General features: G+C 48.9%; 1 protein-coding gene across 12 annotated transcripts in view; it reads right to left on the minus strand.

Annotated features, from left to right (window-relative positions):
• PTK2 (protein tyrosine kinase 2) overlaps positions 1-16493 on the minus strand; it is a 254549-nt gene that overhangs the window by 49009 nt on the left and 189047 nt on the right. For all 12 annotated transcript variants that reach the window (XR_012378376.1, XM_073893261.1, XM_073893260.1 and 9 more), the window contains 6 exons: positions 13371-13455; positions 12079-12179; positions 10289-10404; positions 9284-9384; positions 6136-6225; positions 2972-3176 (listed from right to left, as the gene is read on the minus strand). Coding sequence is in view for 11 of the 12 variants with exons in the window: in XM_073893261.1 (XP_073749362.1) it covers positions 2972-3176; positions 6136-6225; positions 9284-9384; positions 10289-10404; positions 12079-12179; positions 13371-13455 (698 nt within the window). In the remaining variant the exon portion in view is untranslated. The remainder of the gene's footprint in view (positions 1-2971; positions 3177-6135; positions 6226-9283; positions 9385-10288; positions 10405-12078; positions 12180-13370; positions 13456-16493) is intronic.

Consider the following 16493-nt stretch of genomic DNA (forward strand, 5'->3'; position numbering starts at 1 on the left):
CTCTTTGGTAGCCATATTACACATATATAAAATGCAAAGTCAAACTCCATTTCTGACTGAAAAAGAAAAACACAGAACAAATTAACGCTCAGTGGCCTGTGCTAACTGCAGAAGAGATCCATAAATCACAGCCTAGGCATATTATATAGTCGTGTGTGTGTGTGTGTGTATGAAATTGTTATATTTAGTTCTAAAAATTCACCTTGGATAGTTCTTGGAACTACTTTACCTAAAGGAACAGGCCTTCAGTGAACCCTGACGTGAGGGTCACGCACGAAGCCATAACTGGAGCGGCTGTGGGGCCCCACTGTGCGCGGGCCCCTGGCCTGCGGGTGCGCGCGGCACCGAGGTGAGTATGACGATCCCTGCCCTCAAGGAGCCTCAGTCTAGTAGGGCTGAGACATACTAGACTGTGAGCTCCTCGAGGGCAGGAAAGGTGCTGTAGTCCTCTCGGCCCAGAGACCGGGCCCCAGGCTCAGCTCTCGTGCTGCTCACAGTGAACACGGGGCAGCCATCTGGGGCAGCGCAGGGTGAGCACGACAAGAAGAACAAAGTGCTCTGGAGACTCCGCGGGCAGAGGCTTGTCGGCTGTGGAGCCACGGAGGAGCCGGCGTGTGAAAGCAGCCGAGAAAGAGGAGTAGAATTTCACCGGGAGGAGAAGGAGGAGTTCCAGGCCGAGGCGGGTTAGTGCGGTCACAGTGTGAGAAAGGGGTGGGGACACACCATCGGGCCAAGATGGAAGGAATCTTCAGTCTACTCTGGGAGCCTCTACCTAATACAGGAGTCACGGGAGCCCACGGAGGGCTGTTCGAGCAAGGGAGCCACTCATCCACAGCAATGTTCCAGAAGATCAACTAAGGGGCCATGCCAGATGGGTGGACAGTCCAGGGGAGGAGCAGGGGAGGGGGTGCCCAGCTGGCGGTGGCGAGGAATTCCTGCTCACTCCGAGACGGAGATGAACACAAAGGCACCTTTGGGGCCTATCGAAGGTGAGGGCCAGGGGCTGCCCGGGAGGCAAGGCAACAGATTTATTTTAAGATGAACGTGGCGCTCAGCAGCAATGCGAACGCGGCTCCGGGCCTGTGAGAAGAAGCAGGATGGAAGCTGGACACAGACGGAGGTGAGAGGTTGGCACAGCCCAGGAAGCACACTGAGAGAAAGGAGGACGGCCCGGGATGGACGTGTGCGCAACACGCAGGGCGACCGCGGAGGGGCAGCAGGTCGGGGCGTAAAGGAGGGGTCTGGGAGGCAGGCAGGTGGAGCGGTGGAACTGGTGTCAGAGAGGGAGGAATCTCAAGGACATAATCTGTCTAATTCTGAGGAAAGATCAAGGAGGAACAAAAAATGTACGAGCAAAACATGAAATAAAGCATGTTCAAAACCCAGCTCTAGTAAGTGAGAGCACGTATCATGAACTGTATGAGAACTGAGAACCTGGAGATTTTTAGCTTGAAGAAAGCTGTGTAAAAACACCCGAAGGACTGTCACATGGAAGACAGAGCTGTGCTGTCTATGGGGCCCTGAGGGTGGGGCCAGGCCGGCAGGTGCGCAGCACGGGGCCGAGGAGGAGCCCGTTCCGCAGTGTGCTGCTCATCGTATGGGACGAACGGCTGACCCACCTCCCCTACCGGGCTGCAAACGCTGGGGGCAGGACTGTGTTTTGTTCACGGTTGAGTCCACGGAACCTGATTAGAACAAAGTGGGAGCTTAGCCAATAAGTCCTGACTGGGTGAATCTTTTCTACCTCTCCCGGTTAGCCTTCATTCTTCCGTGAAACACGCTCCCTGCCCGGAGCCTTGGCTAGCAAGCTGAGCTGCCTGAAGATGAGCTGGGGCTACAGGCAGTCTAGAAGGCTTCAAGCACTGGGGGACAAGATGGGCCAGAGGAGCCACCGGGGTCTTTTGGACCCTGATGTTTGGTAATTTTCTATGAAAAAAGATGAAGATACACCAAGTTTTAAAAATGTCCCACAGCATCAGGGAAATATGAAGACAGGTGATACGGCACACGTTACACCATGGTGCTGGTTACACGCTAACGCTCCCATGTGTATGTACCACATTAAAATACCTTGTTTATTACAGAATTGAGTCTCAGTCTAGACTTCAATTCGACAACTGTTTGTTGAGCACGTGTTAGTGCTCACCTGCGCCTGCGCCGGGGCCACAGAAACAAGTAAGACACAGGGATGCCCATGGAGAGCTTAGAGCCCGGTGGGGGACCCAGACGTGCAAATGAGAAATTCTCCCGGCCAGGGGGCACGGTCAACTCTGTGCAGACACTCTGAGGGGCTCAGCGCACTAACAGGTCCCTGCGTGCTCCCTCTAAGGGACTGGGAGCTACTGGAGGTTTGGGTCTGGCCGTGGCTGGCACAAATCAGGAGCCATGAAATGGCAGCTGAATAGGTCATGTGGATGTTCTGATGACAACAAACAGTAGCATCGAAAAGGTGCCAAAGAGTGGCTATCTGTTTGGGGGCAGGGCCAACCAGGGCAGTCCCCTGAAGGAGCTAACATCTGAGCTGGATTCTGAAGACCACAGAAGTGGTTAGCAGGTGGCACAGCTGGGGGAAGGAGTCCCCGGGAGAGAAAACAGCACGTGAGAGATGGCGGGGGATGCTGGGAGAAGCCTAAGCAGTTAGGAGCGTGCTGGAGATGGAGGAGGAGTGGAAGATGGAACTGGATGGGCAACTAGGGACCAGGTTCTCATGGATCTTGTAAGCCATGCTCAGTCAGAAGTCAGGGGATGAGAGATCTGATCCTCATCTGAAGTTTATTAAGATTTTAAGATATAATCTCCTGAGGATTCTAGCAAGGCATAAATAAATGCAAACCAGTTAATAAGTAATTATGTTTGCCGGAGAAGAGGTTAGCCTTAGCCGTCCTGACAGAATGACCTCAAACGCTACGACTGCATGGGAGAAGCCGCATGAGCCTGCCCCAGCCCCGGCCCTCACTCCCCCCACTCCTACCTGAGCTGAGCTTTGAGCTCAGTGAACCGGGGCCGCCTGCTGGGGTCATAGGCCCAGCATTTCGTCATAAGGCTGTAGAGGGTAGGAGGGCAATTTGGAGGCATTGGTAATCTCTCCCCATTCTCAATTCGACCGATCACATCATTGTTCTTCACTCCTTGAAAAGGCTTCACACCATGCATCAGTATCTCCCACATACATACACCTGTGAAGTGGGAATGAAAACAGAACCGTGAACTTGGTGGGAAGAGAAGAATGCCCATGTTTCAGGAGTAATTCCATAGCTGGAACAAGAGGACCAGCTGTGTGATTTTGGGCAAATCGGCTAAATAAAGCAGCATTCAATGAACTGTTATAAATAAGAATAGCAATATTAATTTAATATGATGCAAATAATTAAATATTAAGTTATTTTCCAAAAAAACCCCAAGTTTTTCTAAGAGCTTTACTTCTCTAAAAATCCTGTATTAGAAAATGGCCCACCAGGTAGTGATCCTTCACGGTTTAATGAACCAGTTCAAAATGGGCTGAATGAATTTTCCCTTGCCCTCCACTGCAGTCCAGCCTGCTGATGATTACGGCAGCTGACCTGAGGCCTACCAAAAGAAAATACTAAAATTTAAGCCTTACACCTTTAGAATACTCAGACTCCTTTCACGAGGTAGCCCATGCCTGGCTAGGGTGCACTCGGCACTGTCATCTAGCTTATGCACGAGTTGGTCAGGGGGTCCATGTCCCCATGGGCAAGCTCTGGGCTGTAGTGGCCCTGCCCACAGACCCCTCACTCACACTCCACCCTTGCAGACTACATGCTTTCTCGGTGTCCTCTGAACAACACTTGAAAGCTCACTTTGAAAGTAAATGAGCACACAGACCCTAAGGTGGAGAATGACGACCACACGCTCCGGCTGGCGGGGACAGTGGGTGGCTTCGCATGTCTCGCAGGCTGATCTGGCAGCCTTGCCACCCTGGCACGCACGCCTTTGCTTGTGCTAGCCTCCCCACACTTAGAGCCCCTTTCCTTCTCTTCCACACGAGTGCTTCTCTTTCTGTGTACGTGCCTCCTGCCGGCCCCGGGCAAGCCCCGGCTCGGGCCCCGTCCTCCCTGCACACTGTGTCACGGGCTTGAGGAGAGGCACCTTGCTTCGGTGTCTTCAGCACCTACAGCGGGGTGTGCCTCAAAGGAAGCAAGGCACATTATCCTACCAACATGAATGGCATTCTGACGTTTTCCCAATTCTCGTTGTTCCAGAGTGAAGAGTATATGACAAAAATAATGCCTTAGTTCTGCATTTCTCACCAGAAATTATGACATCATTACTGACAACAGCGCCAGGCATCATTTCTCCACACCTTAATATGTTTCTGGCATCCCCTCTTTGAAATTTACATATATTATCCTTACACTTCACATTTCTTTAAACGCTGTACTTGATCAAATCTAAGATGCCACTGATTATAAAATACATTATTTTTATATGACCAAAAATGGGGGAAAATACTGCCAACTAAGTTATGGCGCCATCCTCTGTTACCTCCTGGAATTACTTTATTCTTACCAAACGCATTCAAACAAGGAAGTAACACTGGGGTGAACAAAGTCCATACGAGTGCAGGCAAGGAGGCCACAGAAGACACATCCCCAACTAACACGGACTATAAAATGCCACTGATCCAGGACACCAGTTCCAGAGAAGTTACAATGTGAAAAAAGCAGGCCATCTTAGAATCTTTGAAAACTGAAATTTCCTTGACAGGAACTGGCTCTCTGGGTCACACAGCGGATGAGCGAGGTCCTGGGAAGTGAAGTCATGTCAGTCGGACCCCCAGAGCCCTTTCTAAACCGCGTCACACTACTTCCTGCTCTGGCGAAAAGCTCCTTCCTTCACCTGTTATCACTTAGGGCACTAGATGAAACCAACAGCAAGTAAGCAGAAGAAAAATAACACACACTTGATGTATGTTATTTTTTATTATAGGGGAAAAAAGGTACATAACCTTATCAGGGCATCTCTTCTGAAGTAGTTTAAAATCTAGCAGAGAACACACGCACACAAGACTGTCCACAAGATCAACGTGTGAGTGTTACAGCAGAGAGAGGAAGTGCAGGGAACACAGAGGAAGGGAGGTTATGCCTGGAAGCCATACCAGCTACATAAGGCTTCTTTAAGAGGGGACATTTCAGGTGACGCCAAAGGTTAGGATTTCACCGGCGGACAGGGTGTTAGGACAACGTGTTCCCGGCGGAAGGAGTGACACCAGAAGAGTGGGGTGGGGAAGGAGTATCATCCATATGGAAAGGGTAGAGTGATTTAAAATTTGATGAAGTAGTTGAAGTAAGTAGTGCCGAGTGAGCGAGGGCCATGCTGTCACAGCCAGAAGGTACCACGACCCCAGAGCAGGACAGCGACCGGCTCGGAGCAGGCAGGACGGCACAGAGTAGGCGTCAGAACAGACGCCACGGAAGACAAAGGGTCAAACTTGCAAGCCTTGAGACAAGTCAGGAAGGAGGCTGAAGTCCAGGACAACAAGGAAAACACCACGGTGGGTGTTCTGGAGCTGAGGGCTAGCACAGACCCGGGGGACAGGTCAACCACTTGAAGTCATTCACGGGGAGAGAACAAAGGAGATGGCGCAGGGAGGCAGAGAGGAGAGAAGGAAGGGAAGAGCTAGGACCGCTCCCAGGGAGGGATGCAGACACGGCACAGGGAGGCAGAGAGGGGAGAAGGAAGGGAAGAGCTAGGACCGCTCCCAGGGAGGGATGCAGACATGGCGCAGGGAGGCAGAGAGGGGAGAAGGAAGGGAAGAGCTAGGACCGCTCCCAGGGAGGGATGCAGACACGGCGCAGGGAGGCAGAGAGGGGAGAAGGAAGGGAAGAGCTAGGACCGCTCCCAGGGAGGGATGCAGACATGGCGCAGGGAGGCAGAGAGGCCTGGGCAAGGGAGGGGGGTTGAGACAGCGGGACTTCACAGGAGCCACCCCCAAAGCTGGCGCTCCATGTGCTCCCAGTGACTGTCGAATGAGCCAAGAGGACGTCTGTGAAGGAGCGGTCAGGCAAGGGAAGGCAGACGAGCCTAAACTCTCCAAAAAGAGCTAAGGCCAGGTCTGTTTTGTAGCGTATACGAAATACAATTTAAAAACACAAAACTTTTCAAAATACTCACCAAACATCCATACATCACTAGCTGAGGTAAAACGTCGAAAATTGATGGACTCTGGAGCCATCCACTTAATTGGCAATTTTCCTTTGGAAGCTAGAAGATTAATTTTAGAAAGTGAATTTTCCTTGTTATCTGCTCAAGGATCTAAGTTACAGCTAGCTGAGACTTTTAGTATCAAAACAAAAAGCTTTAAATATCTGACCCTTTGGACTTTCTGTTTATTTGGAAGAACTACTTTTTGCTTCCTTGCTGTGGTGAGGTCGTCTGGAGTGATCTGGTTGGCCTGTGGCAGGGAAACAAAGCCCTGCAGCCCTCCTCTGTGCGGAGAGGCGGGGGACAAGGGAGGGCGAGGCAGCCTCATTAACTGGTACCCCCAGCTTGCAGCTTGCAGCTCGGTTATGGAACAGATCCTGACCCACCAGCTGGAACCTCTGCTGACGACACCCAGTCGGTTCCACAACCACCGAACCACTGTTCCTGGGGGAAGTGTGTACATGCGCATACACGTCTCACACAGATTACAATCTTAAACCCTGAAAACAACTCAACCTGGTAGGTTCTCTTTTCTTTAGAAAACGAGGTTCAGACACGTTAGGTGACTTACCTGCGGCCACCCCACTGCCAGGTGCCCGGGCGAGGGTTCAAGGCCAGAGGGGCTCAAGCTATCCTGCCCCGCCCCCTCCCCTTTCCATCCTCCGCAGAGACAGGCTCGGTCCTGCGCTGCTCCGTGCGTGCGAACACGTGACTAGGAAAGCACTGTGAGTATGACTTCGGGGGCTACAAGTTTTAGCAACTACGCGAAGGCACGATATGGACTATGTCACGAGGACTGACAACTATACCTTCACTGGTATGTAAAGGGCAGGACAGGCGGTGGATGGAATGAAAGTGTGTGCTTCTTGGGTGAGCCTAAATCGTTCTTCTCTTGAGGGGTCTAACACACCTTCCTTCTGTGCCATAAAGGAAACTCACCACCTCGCGGAACATTCCTTCAGCTGCTGGGATACAAGAGGAACAGCCCAGAGTACCTTTCCTCAAGGAGTTCTAATTCTAAACGGTAGGGTACGGGGTGTGACACAGACACTGAGTAAATGCCGGATGCCCTGGGAGCAGAGGAAGCCCACAGCTGAGCGGTGTGTCCGAGAAGGCAGCAGGGGCGCGGGAGCCCACAGTGGGGGAGCCCCGGTTCATGGAGGTGCCTGTGCTCTGCCAGCCTCATCTGGACTTCCTTCTGTGAGCAACACGTGCCTTTGAGCACCTTCGATCAGGAGACAACTTCATTCGAGTCATTTCTTTTTTCCCACTTAACTTCGAGCACCTTCCTGACAAGTGAAGTCAAATCCTCTGTTCAATTCCTTCCAAACTACTCTACCCCTGCGTCGTGAATAAAGGATCCCCAACCTTTTGGGGGTGTTCTCCTGAAGCCTAATGGAATCTGCACTTACTGACCTGAGCTGACAACAAATACATGAATTTGTCAACTGCTCATTTTAAATGCTGTCTACGTGATATGAAGCCTCAGTCATCATGCTGTTTGGAGGTCAGCTCTTTACTGGGAGTCCAGAACCCGGACCCGTCAGGGCTTGAGCTGGATAGGAAATGAATTTAAAAACAGCAGAAAGCTGGCTTGGTCATTTTTATGTTAAATTACTAACTGAAATGAATGAACAACCCAAGAATTCTCCTTTCACATAGCAGAAAAATCTCTGTTAAAAGTGTTTCAAGCTGTAGTATACAGAAGGCATATGGAAAGAGAACAGTCATAAGCCATGGTATAAAATGAAGGAAACAAGTGCTGTACGTAAAAATCTGGCCTCATTTTGCCACAATATAAGAATTTAAAAAGCAGAGAAAAAAACTGGCTCTTTAGAGTGGTAGTAAGAATTAGAATATACACTAAGACCATAATATGGATTTATAATCCAAACCTTAGCTGAAATACTAGGAATATGAACATTTGTTAATAAAAATATTTGTTCAATAATTTAAAGAACCAAGTCAAACTGATTCCAAAATTGGCAAAATTAAAGGAGAACCACATGAACTGGATTTCAGCTCTAAAACCAATTGATCAAAGTCTCTGGAGTTAGCAGATTGGAGATTTTTCAGTCTGATTGCTTCCACCGAGTCAACGCACCCGGCCCCACTCGTGTGAGGTGTCTAACTATGTTTGCCAGTTGAAGAACGTCTGGGCTGATTCCAATTTTTGGCTACTGGAAATAAAAGTTGCAATGAACATTCAATATGCAGGTTTTGTGTGAATGTCAGTTTTCCTTTCTCTGCGAGAAGTAAGTACCCAGGAGTGTAACTGCTGGACTGTATGGTAGCTGCATAGTTAACTTTAAAAGGATCCGCGAAACTCTTCCAGAGTGGCTGTACCATTGTACGTTCTCACACGCAAGTTTTGAGTAATTCAGTTTCTCTGCATCTTTGCCAGCATTTGACGTTATCACTCGTTTTAATTTTAGCCATTCTGACAAGTGTGCAATGTTACCTCGTTGTGGGCTGAGCCTCTGCCTGGGCTTCTCTGCCCTCCGCGTATCCTCTTCAGTGAAGCCTCTCTTTCTACTGTTGGTCCACGTCATATTCTTGGTTTCTGTTTTCCCTGCTGAATTCTGAGAGCTCACTGCACAAGTGACACGTGGACACCAGTCCTTTGTGGAAAGGCTTGTGGTTGTAGGCGGGCACTGTGCCTGGCAAACATCCTCCAGGTCTGCACCTTTCCTTTCCACCCTCTTAACAGGGTTTTTTGCGGAACTAAAAGTTTTAATTTTGATGAGGTCCCATCTATCAAGTATTTCTTCTTATGGATCATGTTTTTGGTGTCAAGTCTAAGGACCCTTTGTCTAGCCCTAGATCCCAAAGATTTACCCCTATGTTCTTCCTAAAAGTTTTATAGCTGTATGTTTTATAATTAAGTCTATGATCCACTCTGAGTTAATGTGGGGTGAGTCAAGCTGAGGTCCATTTTTTGTCTCTGGATGTCTGACTGTTCCAGCCCCACGGATTGAAAAGGCTGTCTTTCTTCTACTGAACTTATTTTATGCCTCTGTCAAAAATCAGCTGAGCTTATTAGGACACAGCTTTTTAAGAAATAAAAAATCATTAGAGATTCTGAGCTTACTGCCTCTTTATTGTTCTGATTCCTTACCTTTGTAGTAAGTACTGTCTTCCATATATCGGGATAATCCAAAGTCTCCTAGTTTTACGCAATCATTTGAGGACACCAGAACATTCCGAGCAGCAATGTCCCTGATAAGGAAGAATTTGGGATAAGAAATTTTAATACAAGGAAAAAGCAAACCCACAAACTCATCTATATTACATAAAGACATACTGATAGGTACTTTGAAAGACAGCTTATAGACAATGCAAACAGATTTATTACACACTGGAAAAAAAGACACTTTTATGATTTAACTTCAAATATATTCCTTTTGGCAGATATTTACTCATTAATATGACAATCAGTATTTTGAACGACAGCAAAGTATACTCTCAAATAACAAATATTTGCGAATAAGAAATAAAAAAGGAATTACTAGTTTTCACATAATCACATTACCACCTCCATTAACAGACAGGGATGCACGACTGGGATCTGTAACCCTGCTGCTACTAAGAGATCTCATCACCTAAAATAAAAGCCATCATCTAAACCCTTGTAAATGATTTTGCTCACAGAATTTATTTTCATGCTGGGTAATAAAGTAGTGGGCAAACTGTAAGGGCTTTCCCTGGCATTCAAACTAGGGACCCGGATGAGAAACAGAAATTCCACAGAATGCCCACAGATGTCACTCATGACCCTCTGGGGCCTGGGGAATTCCCAGGACGGTGTCTGTTTTAGTCTACACGCTCACTGTTCTAGGGCCGTGTACAGTCTCTCAATAGCATCTGCAGAAGAGAGAAATGGCCTGAAAGCAAACAAACGTTTCCATGTGAGGAAAACCCTCTAACTGCGTACAAACAGGCCATGGGTCTTCCCTGGGCCAGGACAGGTGCTGCCTGACTTTCTGGCACTGTCTACATATGGCAGAGTCCAGTGGTACGAAGAATCACAGGGCACAGCGAGTGTCTCCTCCCTCCGGTTTCCCGACTACCACCCTGTCCCCTCTCCGGAGGGCAGCTGACCAGCTTTATGACTGGATCTTACCTGTGCACAAATCTTTTGCTCTCCAGATAGGCGAGGGCTGTACTAAGCTGATAGGCATATAGGATCAAAGACGCCAGATCCAAACTGTACTTCCTTACTTGCAGAAATGACCTCAGCTTTTGGAACAGTGACCAAGATAAAAAAGAATTAGTGACAGAGAACAGAAATCAACAGCAAAGGAGCTACATTCAACAACGCTGCCCATTTCCAAATACACTTTTATGAGAATGGCTTCAATTCTCCCCTAAAACAAAGGGGCAGAATGAAACATACTAGCTCAGAAATTATGATTAATCATTCTTTATTTGAATCCTATTATAAAACTGAAATCTTCATGACTGTAGACAAATTTCTGAAAAAATACAGAAAGATGCTGCAAGGAAATGAACAGAAGTGTGAACTACCGCTAGATTAAGAGCTAGGGAGACAGACAGACAGAGTTACCCCTCACACGGCCAGCATGCCTGCACCCCACACTTCGCTGTACCCCAGGCAGACCTGAGGATAAGTGACGAGGAGGAGGGGAGGCAAGAAGTTCTCCCATCCTCCTCCAGGGAGTTTCAGGTACAGAAAGGTGTTGGTATTCACCCCACAGGGCTTATCAGTCCTATTACTACTATCCTACTACTACAGTCCTATCACGGTCAGTTCAGCTAAATGCTAGCATGGCAAAGGAAGACAGATGATTGAACTCTAATTCTACAAAATCTATACATAAAGGAGAAAGTTTTAGTAATAGCTTAAGCCAGGAAAACTGGCAAATTCTCCAAAAGCAAAAGCAGAAAAATATTGTGAACAAAAAATGTATGTAAGCACTCTGTTTGATCTGGAAAGGTGGGGCAGAGGAAGAAGAGATGTTGTAGAGGCCTGAAGTCATTTCATCCAGCAAAGTAGGTTATCGAGCACAGAGGAGAGCAGCAGGGAGCCCGCAGGGGGAGGGAGGCAGAGGTTGTCACGCAGAGGTGCAAGGACCCAAACTGCTCTCGAGAGGCTGCTAAGCAGAACCCCTAAATCTCCACGAAAAGCAAAACTGTGTTTGGTGTCCTTTAAAATTAGAGAAGGAATGTAAGTAATGTTTCAGGCTAAATTACTGAGCTTTAGTACCAGTAAGTGAAGTATAGACACCTGGAAAACTGACTTGTGTTCATCCACAAGCAGGCAGGTTACAGCGCGGCCTGGAAAACAGGTGCTGGGCCCAGCCTGCCCTGCCGAGGGTCTGATCCGCCAGGCCTGGGCGAGGGCCCAAGAATCTGGCTTCTAACAAGTTTCCAGGTGATGGTGACACCCTAAGTAAGGAATTTCTGTGTCCTGGAGAAAGTCAAGTAAGGAGATCTGTCCACACGTGTTACTCACATTTTCAAAAGAAACTGTGACTAGTAACAGTTGGTCTGAAAGACACCATAAAATGAATTCTCAAACAGAATAAGTTACTGCAGATTTACCTAAACGCAGCATTAATTTATCTGAGTTCCATTAAGAGTGCCTCTTTCATCCTCGGATCCCTGGGCTACCGGTAGGCAGCAGCACCAGAGAGGAAGAAAGCACCACTTGGTCACCACTGCCTTCAGGACTGAGTTAGGGCATGGCTTGGGAATTTAATGATGAAGACGCTATAGTCTCTGAGCCCAAACCACAAGGGTACCCTTCACACACTCTCCTTTCTTAAACAAAGGACACCAAACACCCAGGGTGGGCTGAACGAATGCCAAGCACGAGACTATCGTTTCGTTGACACTGTGACAAATGGGCTGGCAGTTGCCCCGCCAGGCCCGGTCCGAGGATTAGGGTACCTCTCCAAGCGTGCACAGCTCCATGATTATCCAGACAGGGTTCTCCGTGATGACACCAATCAGCTTCACAATGTGAGGGTGGTCAAACTGGCGCATTGTTACTAGGGAAAAACAGTAGTCCACGGTTATTCTTTTGATAGAGTAGTAGGTAAGGGTGGCTGATGTGTTCTGTGTTTTCTTGGCCTAGGCGGTCTGTAGAAATAAACTAGTTGAGACAGAAGTCATTGCCAGGATTCGTCTCGTCCTTAAGATACCGGATACAGAGATACGGGAACAGGATTAAAGACAGACTTCTTTATTTTGATGAAAGTACAATACGATTTTGATGAAAATGATACTGATAAGGTCAATATGACTTACTCTATGACTTATTAATTTATTGGACTGTTGGGTGGTAAATATTTCCTGAAATGGAGGGTAGAAGGCATTTGTTCCATGTCCATGTAATGAAGGACACCGAGATTCAATCACAGGACCAGTGTCCACTGAGCGCCTCTCACGGGTTCAGTGCTGCGCTGGGCACTGGGCCTGAGCAGTGAGTACAGCAGACACGGTCCTAGCCCCGTGGAGCTTAAAGCCTAGAGAGGGGCAATACTCATTTCTAGGCAACGTTTATTTAGTTTCAAATACTTAGGAAGGAGAAAACGTGGTCCTGTGACAAACCCTCCTGAGGAAAAACTACTCTAAGCACACGGTCAGATGTGAAAGCAGGAAGGACATCCCAGCCTGAGGGCAGGTGGAAAGAGATGTGTACAAACAGGACAAGGTCCTGGCTCTCCACGAGTGTGCACTCAGCAGAGAGCAGCCACCCACGCATGGCCCTCCCCGAAGTCTCATCCCGTACGTGTGAGCGGGGAGCCGAAGGGGCAACAGTGCAGCAGGGGCGGGGCACCGGTCATGGTCCCGGCTCTCTCCCTGGTCTGTGGGCTCCCTCAGGCGGGGACCGCGTCTGTCCTGCTCACCCCCAACTCTAGGGCCTGGTGGCACCCAGGCTGGACTCATTTCTACATCTGCCCAATCCCAGTGCCAGGATGCCCAACGGCACAGGTACCGAAGGATATGGGGACAGTAGACCTGTCTACCTTTACACCCCAAACATCGTGGCTTACCTGGAGCAACGTGTGGATATGTGCCTCTGCAGATACAGGTATTAATTTGCAAGGCAAGATAGTAACTGTAGTTGTCACAGACAAGTCAGAATATTATTTTTCTTACTTCTTCAGAGACGGCTTGTATTTCACAGATAAAAAAAAAAATCACATGGGGTTCCACAGAAATTTCTAGAAACTTACAGGCTTCTTGAAGGAATTTCTCTCTCACGCTGTCCGAAGTACAGTTTTTACATGTTTTAATTGCAACCGCCAAAGCTGGATTCTCCTGTGTTAGGGAAATTTCAGAATCACACACACATGCAAAAAGAGCTCCTCTTAATGAATCAATGGGCACGTTCATGAAAAGCTGTGTGTTTGGCAACTATGTGGATTCTGGACCAGACAGAATCAGAATTGAAAATCTCAAGAGAGGAACACTTCAAATACTCTACAAAATCCCCAGAAAAAAAGTCCAGGCACATTAACATGTTGTAGGTTAATTCATTCACTCATCGTGCCACAAACATTCACTTTCTGCTACGTGCCAGGCAGCCTTCCAGATGCTCAGGATATACCAGTGAACAAAAGGCAGCGAAGTTCCCTGTTCTGCTCAAGGTTACCTTCCCACTAAGAACTGACAACACACACAAGAAACCAGCGGGTCACAGGGTACCTTAGTGGGCAGCAGTGCTGTGGACGAGGAAGGAGCGTGTCAGGATATGTGAGGCAGAGACCAGGACAGAAGAACCAAAGGAGGGAGGGTGGGACTGGCCAAGAGCTGGCCAGGGGCACAGCCGGGGTCACAGACCCTCTGGGGCCTGAGGGCTGGCGTGGTGACGGGCTGGCGGCCGGGACAAGCCCGGGGCGGGGTGGGGTGTTGAGACGCTGAGTTCAGGTTTCTGGTGAGACAAAGGGAAGAGGCAGCTCAGCTATAGGACTGGGACGTGAGCGGCAGGAGATGGCAGGGAGCCAGCGTGGCACACAGGAGAGCGGGGAAGGAGAATCTGGGCGGAGTTCAGGGTCCGATTCGGGCTGGAGGAGATCCTCACGGCCGGGGGCGTGAGCACTGCACCCGGGCACCCTGCGGAGACGGGGAGACACGCAGCAGACTAAGAGGGTGACCGGCAAGGTGGACAGAGACCAAGAAGGCGTGTGGACCTGCTTGCCAAAGAAGCCGACGCTTTCTTGAATAAGTTCAAAAGACAGAGCTTAAGAAAGACAAGAAATGAGGTCATTCCAAGCCTCGACGGAATACCACGCATGATTATAATTAGCAACTTAATTGCTTATCTTATCCTTGGCTCTACGTTGTCTCTGCCAGAACCACGTATTCTTCACACCGGAGATTTTCCTAAGGTGCCCCGCACTCTGTTAAGGAGGCAGGAGAGACGAGAACAAGGTGGGAGGGAGAGAAGCGGGAGAACATGGCGCACGGACACCCTCACCAGAGGGTCCCGAGAGGGGGGAGGACAGACGAAGGCGCCGTCACACAGGCGTGAGGAGCATTCAGCCACGAGGCCCCGGAGGAGGGCTGTATAGTCTTGCTGTCACTAGTTTTCTCAGTAGGTTTTGAACCTTTCTGTCCTTTTTGTAAATTATCTCACTGGGCCTACAGGTTATCTGTAAGAGAGCCTGACAAGGCACGGAGAGGTCCAGGATACCCATTTTACAGACAGGTCAGCAGAGGCTGACAGGTTCAGCCGCTTGCCCAAGGTCGTCCTGCTGTAAGTGGCATGTCCCCTCTGCAACAGGGACCGCGGCAATGTGTATGTGATGAGCAGCAGTGGGTGGCAACAGCTCGGGATGGATGTCACAAGACCCGGCTCTGAAGCAGTGCCCACTCTAGATTCTCGAGTGTTGATGAAGCCTGGATTTGCCAAGCTCTCTCAGAAGAGTCCTTGCTACTGGATCGTGAGTCGCTGTCCATGTCAACAGCAGCCTCAGGCAGAAAAGACTGGCCAGGAGGACAGTGGGAAGACGAGACATTGCTTCCTGTCTCCTCAGGGCGGGAACATCCCAGGGCTCAATCCCATGGCCAGCTTGATGCAAGGCGACCTCACTGAGCGCCAAGTCCTACCTCTACGCTGACTTCCAGATTCTCTCTCCAGTCCTCACTTCGTCTTTCAGCCCAGACTGATATCCAACCCTCCCAAGCCCTGTCTTGACGAGGATGTAGCGAAGTTACTTTAAACTTGATACGACCTAAACAACACTCCAGATATCCCACTATGATGGTTCATTTTATGTGTCACGGTGACTGGGCCACAGCGTGCCCAGATACTTGGTCAAGCATATTCTGAGTGTTTCTGGATGGATTTAACACGCAAACTGATAGACTGAGTGAAGCAGTTTGCCCTCCCTAATGTGGTGGGCCTCATTCGATCAGCTGAAGGCCTGAATAGAACAAAAAGTTGATCCTCTCCTAAATAAGAGGAAGTTCCTCTTGCCCAATTACCTTTGAGCTGGGACACTGCTTTCTTTCCTCCCCTTTGGACTACACCTGCACTGGCTATGTTGGGTCTCAGGCCTTCAGACACAGACCGGAAGTAAGAAACCGTCAGCTCTCGGGTCAGGCCCCCCGCAGCGTCCCTCTTTACTCAAACCTCTCACACCCAGCCTTATTTTCTATGCTCCAACATCATTTCCCATGGCTGCCCTTCTTGTTCTGCCTGACTGGAAAGCTCTTCCCCCGGAAAGCTGTGCTGAGATCCTTGGTCAAACCGTCCCGTCTAAAACAGCGCCCAGCCGCCTGCCCTGCACTCTAGCTCCCTGCCGCTCTGCCCAACCCTCACCACAAGCTCCAAGCACAGAACTGTCCGCGTCACAGGCCCTTCAGGTTATTGCAATGTCACTATTCTACACATTTTTATTATATATTACAATATACACATAATGTACACTGTCATTTACATCATTACTATTTCCCATCACTGAAATTTAAGTTTCAAGGCACAGGTACCTTGTTGTCTTGTTTGCCAAGAAGTTCCGCTTACAACAGTACTGAGTTCACAGTAGGTGCTCAGTACGTATCTGCAGAGTTAATGAACGCTATTAAAACCTTTCTTTTGAATGCAGATGCCATTTACAAGTCAGCTGTGGCATATCTTAAAACTACCTTAAACTGTATTAATTTTAGATTTCACACTAATTGCATACCATATGATTCCAGAATACTAAACATTTTCAAACAAGAGAAATACAAACAGCAAAATGACTCTAACACAGACATGGGTCGCTTTCTTAACCTGCAGAGGAGGCATGCCTGCATGCAGGATTCCAGGTGGTAACGGTGGCCTGTCCCTGCAGCACAGTCGGGGCTACCAC

This window comes from Callorhinus ursinus, unplaced genomic scaffold, assembly GCF_003265705.2.
Source record: "Callorhinus ursinus isolate GAN/ISIS: 27379988/994484 unplaced genomic scaffold, GSC_fseal_2.0 scaffold5, whole genome shotgun sequence".
In the NCBI taxonomy this organism is placed as follows: Eukaryota; Metazoa; Chordata; class Mammalia; order Carnivora; family Otariidae; genus Callorhinus; species Callorhinus ursinus.